This window comes from Arachis duranensis, chromosome 8 (genome assembly GCF_000817695.3).
Source record: "Arachis duranensis cultivar V14167 chromosome 8, aradu.V14167.gnm2.J7QH, whole genome shotgun sequence".
Lineage (NCBI taxonomy): Eukaryota > Viridiplantae > Streptophyta > Magnoliopsida > Fabales > Fabaceae > Arachis > Arachis duranensis.
In genome coordinates, this window is record NC_029779.3 from 12649433 (window position 1) to 12659382 (window position 9950).

The window sequence follows — 9950 nt, forward strand, 5'->3', positions numbered from 1 at the left end:
ACTAAAACTTAAAAGAAATAAAATAAAATTCATGACCCTCTTTATAAGAAACCACCAAATCAGTCGCTACTATATACTTAATTATTTCAATGAAAAAACACTAATATCAAGTTAGCACTATATATCCTTGATTCATCACGGTGGTTAAATATTTTCGTGAATAAATATTTGTCAAAATATTTTATTCCTTTGTACGTCATGCGATGCTCCATATTATATAGAGATTAATTTTCGTATATAAAAGTGTCACATACCGTTATCTTAACTTATATAATGGACGTATAAACAATGTTATATTTTACATGACCCATGATTAATTAATATTAAATATAAACAAAACAGTACAGCTGCACTTTTCCGTTTTGTGATTTCAAACTTGCTCTTACAACTTGTTAATTTTCTTTTCAATTAAGTTGGCAATTCTTTGAATAACTCCGTTAGATAATTAATAAGGGATGTAGTCAATTTCAACTAACTTATATTTGAACTGCATTCTAAAATTTATAAAGAGAGCTGTGGGTGTTTTTTTTTACTAATGGGATATTTCATTACGTAAATATTGGATTTTTTTAGTTAATTAAAATTTGTGAATTGGAAATTCATTCTCAAGGAATGATAGAAGTTTCTTTTTTATAATTGAATGTTTATTTTTTTTTATAAAAAATATCACGAAAAAACATCTACATATAAAAAAAATTAAATTACATCCAAAAAATCCAAATTACATCCAAAGAAGAGAGAAGAAGGGCGCGACGCGATGGAAGACGACGACGTGAGAAAAGGCACGAGGACGGGAGTGGCGCGATTGAGGACGGCGACGCAAAGGTGGAGGCGCGCGGCACGATTGGCGACAGCGGCAGGATAGAAAGCGAGAGCGAGATGAAGGAGTGCGATGTTGAAATCAGTAATTTACGTACCTCCAGCCATTACCAATAAATTCTTTAATTTAATTTGAAATTTCTAATTCTTGAATAACAGAATAAGATAGAATCAAATTGTGTTTGTTTGTTATTGTGTAATTAGAATTGGGACCTAAATTTTATAAACAATGTAAACAATTAAACAATAAAAAAGTACAGGCAGATAACAATTATTGAGTTTTGTTAGAGAATTAATTAAGAGTAAAACGAATTCCAACTAACTAATTAAGAAATATATATATATAGAAAAAGTATAGGTAGATAATAAAAAATATTTTAAACAATGTGAATAATAGATATATCGAATATTTAATTTATTAGGTGTGCGGATGATTATTCTAATATTAAGATTTATGTGGATAATTTAAAGTGTAGTATGTTTTTATTTTATTGAACCAATTTTAGAACTTATTATTCATATTATTTTCAAAAATTATTATCTACCTAAAAAATTTTGTATATATATATTATAAAAAAAATAAATTTCTACTATGGTAGTTGGTTCGTAGATTTTTTCTTATTCTTTTCTTTCTTCAAGTATTTCACTGTCACCTACGTAACGAACTATATTGCCGAGACTTTGCCGTCTATATTGTTTATACTTGAAAGATATTTGACAACAATATTTTGACTAAGTTCACTTGTGTATTGGACTCATAAACTCCCACAAAAATATGGCATTATGTTTAGTAGTTATTTGTGCAGTTGACCAGTTTTTTCTTTGTTTTTTCTTTGACCGTTCGTTATGTATTGAATTTGTGGGTACATTTCTTTCAGTATCAATATTTTCAGAGTCTTAGAATGTTGTTGCAACGATTATCTATATTGTATTTTAAATGTATATATATTAAGATTATAAATTAAATTTTTTATTAAAAATATAAAAAATTTAAATTTTTAAAATATTTATTTTATATTTATTAAATAAAGAATAATTTTTTTATTAATGATAAATAAAAACACATGATAACTACACCCTTATTATAAATGTCATGTCTGGTCTTTGCATAAAGTAAACAAGTGGTAGGTGCACCAAGAAAAAAAAAAACTAAATAAATAAAATAAAGCTAAGGTAGCTTTCATTCTGTGGTCATCAGTGTTTGAAAGATCAGATTTGGCTGCTCATCATAAACCCGGTCTTCGTGTGGCGCTTACTTTGAAGAAATTCGAAAATTTTATTGCTTTGTTAAAATTAATTACTAAAATTNATAGTACCATATTCTTAAAAAATTTAATTAATGTTAAGATTGAACGTGCAATTGATGCAATACTGCTCTCTACATATGGCTTGTTCGCAAAATGAGGAGCAATAACTTCAACCTTTCTATGTTGTAGGAAGAAACTTTAATTTTAAACTGTTTCTAATCTCATATTTATTTTTAGAAAAAATATGAAAAGCTAATAGAAGTATTATACAATGTATATAATGAAATTAAATTAAAAGTTAAAATATATTATAGATAATTAATTAATTTTAAATTATTTTTAATTTAAAATTTAAAATAAATTAAGATTATTGTCAGTTATAGAATCAAAACAACAAACTTTTCTTTTAATATACTGTTACCTCTTTTCTCTTCATTACTTCTTTTCTATCTAATTTTCATCTCTTTTTTTCGTTTTTTTAACTTAGATCACCCTAACTATCACTCCCAGCCAACCAATCACCGTCGTCCACTCTTTCTCTTCTCTTTCATTCCTCTTTTCACATTTCTCTCTATTGTGTTCGGTGCTCATGTTGGTCGCAATGAGCCCCACTAATTTAATGGGTTCATGTCTTTGTCAAGCTTATTCGACAATAATTAGTTTCCGTTGGACATTGCTTTCAGTACGTAATTCATGTATTAGATACTATAGACGAAAACGGTTATCTAGTCCGGAAAGAATGGATTTATTTTAAAAAAAAATTAGATGTTCGTTTCTAAATATTAATGATGTTCACCGTTATTGTATCCATCTGGATGATTAATTTATTAGACAATATGGATGTTTATTTTGATTATATGATCCCACTTATTGATTACACGATTATCCCTATTCACAAATGTTGGATGCTCATCTTTACATATAACTGGATGTTCAGACTATGGTCACTATAGCGTACCTGTTCAGGACGCTTCGTGAAATCTTGGTTCAATGTCAAAATTCAAGAACTCAATGCTTAACAAATTTAAGTCATTTGACTTTGAAAAAGTAAACATAAATCTCTCGATAAAGACTGGATGTTTGTTATAGTATGAATCTAGATGGTTACTTTCAGAGGACAAATGGATGTTCACTTTTGTTGTAACATCTATTCAGAACGCTTCATGAAAACTTGACGCAAGTTCAAAATTCAAGAACTCAATGCTTAACAATTTCAAGTTGTTCCACTTTAGAAAACTAAAGATAAATCCCTTAATAAAGACATAGTTAGACAGATGTTCGTTTTAGCTAGAATATGGATGGTACCTTTCACAGAGAAAATGGATGTTCACTTTCATACATTTTTTAGAATGTCATGCCTGAGTGAATGAAGACAAACATATTCACAAAATTATAAAAAGGTAAAAGAGGGTCCACAGTTACGTCCTCCTGATTTCACATAAATAAATTCTCAAGACTAGAACCAGTGTATAAGAAAAACAAGCATATCAAAAGTTACACTCTAGTATGAGTATGCTAATTTTTTCTGCCCTTGACCTTTTCCACATGTGGCAATCCTTCAGCCCGTCGCGTCAACGTCCTCGTGCTAGGTGTTGTGAGTATGCTAACACATTATCACGCAATTGGTTCTCTGCAATGCAATGCAAAGTTATTTTTACTTTATAACAAGAAAAAAAACATAACATGATAAATTAACAATTAAATAATCCAACTGCTATTTTTGACTCAAATCATATTTCCTACAAAAATAAGTAGAAACAATGTGCAAACACCCTCCAATACGCACATTAAACATTGATCACTAGTTCACCATTGCATGTTTGAATAAGTTACTAGACATAGAAACTACACTATATAAACCATTGCAATATTATAACAAGAACAACTCGAACAACGGTCACGTCAAATGACTTAACAAACAATTAACATAATAGAGGGAGTAGCACAGCAATAAAAAAAGATCTACATAGAGCACTCCTACATGCCAACAAAAGGTACTCATATACAAGAGCCAGCAACTATAACAAAAAATTGAGTACATATTATTTTTCCCGCGCTAAACTTAAATCAATTGCAACCATCTAAACCAACATATTATTCTACATGTTCAAACTTACTGAAACTGCAACTATTGAATACATAAGAAATAAGGATCAATCATCTCAGCAAAATAATTTGAATCTATAATAAGATGAAATAAAAACAGAAATCATTCACACGAGAAATTGACCCAATAACCGTAGATTTTTTACGACGCTTGGGGTTAGGTGACCGTAACAGATCTGAGACCGTAACCCTTTCAATGGTCACAGCTTCAACTAGCAGGCGCAAGAAACAAGACCCATGCCTCAGTCAGACACTGAGATGTCGCGCGCAAGGGATTCGGTGCTGCAATTCATGTTGGCGATGATGGATGTTGACTCCTCAGCAGACGGATGTTTAGCCGCGTGAGGAGCAATGGAGTTCCTTCCCGCGAGGGCGTAGGTGCGACGAAGTTGGGCGCTACAGCTCCGGTCGGAGAAAATAGAGGCTCCACGTCACACGGGAGCGGATCGGTTTAGAAAGGTTAAAGAAAAAAAATTTAAATTAGGAAAAAATTAGGGGTAAAAGGTCATATGAAACGAGAGTTACTGATGGTTAAATTGCATTATTAATTTAGATTGGGCCAAATAAATAACTCATTATATGTATTGTATAGATATCTTATTATCTCTCTAACGGAATTCTTTCTAAAATTTAAGTATTTTCATATCTTTTTAAATAATGAGTAAATAAATTTGACTATACTTATTCATTTCTAAAAGGAATTGAAATCTAATATATGCACTGTTTGTTTATCGGATAAGAAAAATTAGAAATTTAGTTGGTAATTAAAATTTAATTTAATTTTAATAAAACAGTTTTATACGTACATCCAATCACATAATATTATGTAAGTTAAAATAACTAATTTTTATATTTATCGTATAAATAATTATTAAAAAATATAAATTTTGATTGAACAATTATATAAAAATATTTTATACTATCAATGTATCAAAATTAATTTTATTAAAATTTATTAATAAATAAAAGTTTAATTATTCTGTCGATTTCTATAATTTTACTGGATTTTCAATTAAGTCCTTATATATTTTTTCTTTTCGATTGAGTCCCTATACCATATTAGATTTTGTAATTAAGTCGCTGTTGTGACAAAAACGTTGGAATTAACAGAATATTCCGTTAAACAAAATGAATATGTCTAACACTTGACTAAATATTTTGTATAATTAAACAGAATATTCTGTTAATTCTAATATTTTTGTCACGGTAAAGATTTAATTACAAAATTTTATATAATATAAGGACTCAATTAAAAAAAATTATATAAAAACCTAATTAAAAGTTTAATAAAATTATAGACAGAGCAATTGAACCATAAATAAACTATTTGACTAAAAAAAATGAAAAATGATGATTTGAGAGTAATTAATTGGCTAAAGCGTTGTTTGTGAATCAACTCAACTAGGTATCCTTTAAAATTGGTACAATATTCAGCCTTTTTTTACAATAATTCAAAAAAATAAAATAAACACATCTAAAAAATGTAAATAGATTTAGTGTCTTTAAAAATTAAATCCATATTTAAAATTTAAATTAAATCAAACTAAAATTTAAAATTTAAATCTTAAATTTTCGTTTCAAAATTAATACATTTAATATAAAAATATATTATAATTTAAGTACACAACTAAAATTCAAATGAATCAAAATTTAAAATTTAACTTTAAAAATATATTATAACGATTATGGATGTGTTTTAAAAATATATTATGGATGTGTTTTAAAAATATATTATAACGATTATGGATGTGTTTTAAAAATATTTTGTATATAATATCATACTATTAGATGTGTTATAATTGAAAAATAAAAATATAATTATTATGATTATACCAACTACATCTTCTCTCGTAAACTCTAGATTTTTTATTTGCTTCTTTACTCAAACTAATTAAGTACAAAATAATTTATGTGCGTTTTTATTTAAAAACTAGAAATTTACGATTTTGAAAATGTGTATATTTAAAAACTAGATTTTTACGATTTTAGATGTGTTTTAAAAATATTTTGTATATAATATCATACTATTAGATGTGTTATAATTGAAAAATAAAAACACAATTATTATGACTATACCAGCTATATTTTCTCTCGTAAATTCTAGATTTTTTATTTGTTTCTTTACTCAAATTAATTAAGTACAAAATACTTTATTCGTAACAATTCTATTAATAAAATCAAACTTGTTCCAATTAAATAAGAATGGAATTTTCCTGTTTATTTTTAAATATAATTAAAAATGATGAATATGATATTTCATAACATTAATTAAGCACAAATATAAAAAGTGGTGATACCTTTCACCAATGAAGATTAAAGGATGTTTCAGCTACCTTCACCGATGAAAATGAGAGAGGCTTCGGCCGGGAGGTTTCTGTTTTTGAAATTCACTAATGCAACTAATAACAAATCATGTTTGATTGCGAGGGTGCTTCACAGTGTGAAAGTTACGATAAAAAAAGGAACAACAAATCAGGTTTGTTATAGGAGGTTGGATAAAAAGAAGCAAAGTCCTAATAGTTAACTATGAAATTGGAGAGAAGTTAGATTGATTTATGTTTTTATTATTTAAATTAAAAATATTTATAGATATGTATCCTAAAGATAGGGATATGTTTTAATAAAAAAATAATTAAATTTTAATAAAAACTGATTAAAGACTGATTAATGTTATACATGTAGCATTTTTCTTTGTGAATTAGAATTTTTGAGAAAACGAAAAGGGCCATGGCATAAAAATTTGAGGTTACAAAATCTCAATTCATAGATAATTTCCAAATAAGCACGAATTATACGTACATATATGGATCATAAATTCAATTTTGATACTGATACATATCTGCTCTGAGGTTGACTCGAATTCTTTTTTCATAGCCACATATAGTCAATGGACATTGTATGTATTGTGTAGACGTGTATAAGCTAAGAAATTCTAAACATTGAATGCTAATAATTACTAACTAGCGTTCATTTTTCTCTTTTTATCAAAATTCAAAATTAATTATGAGAGATTAAACTAGTTAGACAGACATGTAAGTAGACTGAATGGTTAGAATTTAGAAAGAGGAAATTGAACATGAAATTCAAACTCAAATAAGACAGACAGAGAATTATATTCGTTATTATAAATGTATGAAAAGAAGACTGATATGGATGCATGGTGAAACTAACATAGAAGACTTATACGTGATAATGATATCATTCCTACAAGAAAAACGAAGCATCAATAATCAATTAGTAGGTTAATATGGGGAACAAATTATCTTGGAAGAGAAAACAAGGAACAATTACTGTGTGATAGTAGTACTGTATACGTATCGTAGCCAAGACTAGCTAGCTAAAAGAATGAATCATATAGTACTAGATATTCAACAATTTTTAAAAGATTATTTAATTCATGGTTGTAATTACTAATTGGTACTATGAATCAATCAACAAATTACAGATGGTGTTACGGTGGCCTATATAATAATTTTTTAAGAGAATGCTATTAATATATTAAAATAAGTCCCTAAAATTAATTTTATATATATACGTGTAGTTTAATTTATTTTTAATATGTATTTAATATTTTAATATATATTCTATATTAGTAACTAATTTTTTTTATTTTTTCTGGTATTTTTTAATCTGACAAGCTAAAAACTAATTTGTCACGGTACTGAATTTTGTGACACTGAATTTTATTGAAAAGTTTGTCGTTGGACAAGCTAGTGAGACTGATTTTAGTGATTACTTTTAGTATACATCTTAATTTTTTTAAAGAAATTTTAAATAAAATTAAAATGATTTCATATATATATAAACATATATATGAAGATATTTGCAAAAGAACAAAAATATGAAAATATTTACAAAAGGACAAACGTGTGCACAGGCTACGACCCTATAAATAAGTTTCCACACACTCGTCTGTTGAGTGTGTCCTTCCACAGAGTTAGACTCAATTACAAAAGCAGCAAAAACCTTGCTGCTATTTGAATCTTATAGAGTCAAGGAAAGAGACTCACAGAAAATGGCGGGTGGCGGATTTGCGGTTGATACCCCGGGCGGTAGCTTCGACGGCAGGGTGACACTCTCAGTTGTCATCACTTGCTTTGTTGCTGCATCCAGTGGCCTCATTTTTGGATATGACATCGGAGTTTCAGGTTCTTAATTCATCTTTTCCCATGTTATTAATTTGCCTTGTTATTATGACATCAGTCAATTTTTTTTTAAATTATTTTATTTATCATACATTTTAGATTAATTAGTACTCCGTACTTTTTGCTTTGATAAATACCAGAGGAGTTAACTAATAATTGTTTGTCTAAAAAAATTCAGGAGGTGTGACAACAATGGTACCGTTTCTTGAGAAGTTCTTCCCAGACATACTGAGGAAGGCAGCTGGTGCTAAAGTGAACTTGTACTGTGTGTATGACAGTCAAGTGCTTACTTTGTTCACGTCTTCTTTGTATCTGGCTGGCTTGATGTCGTCGCTCGTTGCAAGCCGAGTCACGGCGGCCCTTGGCCGCAGGATCACCATGATGATTGGTGGCGCCACCTTCCTTGTCGGCGGTGCTTTCAACGGAGGAGCTGAAAACATTGCCATGCTCATCTTGGGTCGTATCCTTCTCGGCTTTGGGGTTGGTTTCACTAATCAGGTTAGTCAACGCTCTTTTCTTTATTTTAATTTTTCCTAAAAAATTGTTAACATATCTCTTAAGAGTATATTTTAAAAGACTTTAGCTATAAAATTAATTGATATCAACTAATTTTTTAATATTATTTTTATTCTATGTTTCAAATTTTAAATAATAAATTTTAAATTTTCTAAAATATAAAATTAAAAAATAATTTTATAATAAAAAGTTGACCAATATTAATTACTCTTTAAAAGTATATACTTAAATAGGTCTCTAAAAAAATTTTTATGAAATTTTTTTGTCTTTAAAAAAATTTATTATATTAAAGTCTTTAAACTTTATAAAAATAAGACACATAAGCTCTTACTTAAGAATTTAGTCATACTCTTCGTTTTTATTTAAATAAATAAATTCTAAAAAATTTGAAAAACTAATCTATATATCTTATTTTTATAAAATTTAAGATTTAACATATAATTTTTTTTAAACGAGAACATCCCACACAAAATTTCTTAGACTCTCAAATTAATAAGTATATAATTAATTAAAAATATTATAAAATATTTAACTAATTTAAAAAAAATAAATTAATTTTAGTTTTTCAGTAACATATACTTTTAAAACACATTCCAGATATATTTTTTTTGAAAATAGCGGATTCTAAAGGAAAACATTTTTTAAAAAGAATATTCTAATAACAACTAGGCCATTAATTATTTGTGTACCTAGCTTAAATTGCTAGTTCACTCATTTCTTATCATGTCCAACTTTGACCATGAGTGATAAGTCCATCAGTCACATGCAACAACAAGGGAATACTGCCAAGTCCAATATTATAATGAGCAAATCATAGAGATCTTTAATTTCAGGAGGTCTTTTCATATTTACACTAACTCCAAATTATACTTTCCTCATCTTCATTGAGGAGAAGGTCAAGGAACTAATTTTTAGTGTAAAAAAATTGATCAATATTAATTTAAAAATAAGATAAAAACCAAACATTATGTTAATCACTTAAATTTCTTAATTTAAGTAAGTTCCTTCATTACTATTTTATATGGAACGAAAATGTTAAAAAATTAATATCTAAAATTATATAATTATTTTAATAAATAATTAATAAATATTAAATAAATAATTTTAAATTAATTAG

The 9950-nt window shown here is 27.4% G+C and overlaps 1 protein-coding gene across 1 annotated transcript in view; it reads left to right on the forward strand.

Moving 5' to 3' along the window:
- The first annotated feature begins 8080 nt into the window (after nucleotides 1-8080).
- The window catches only part of LOC107460836 (sugar transport protein 5), a 3443-nt gene continuing 1573 nt past the window's right edge, over nucleotides 8081-9950 (forward strand). The window contains exons 1-2 of the mRNA XM_016079255.3: nucleotides 8081-8320; nucleotides 8496-8815. Coding sequence (XP_015934741.1) covers nucleotides 8188-8320; nucleotides 8496-8815 — 453 coding nt within the window. The 5' untranslated portion in view covers nucleotides 8081-8187. The remainder of the gene's footprint in view (nucleotides 8321-8495; nucleotides 8816-9950) is intronic.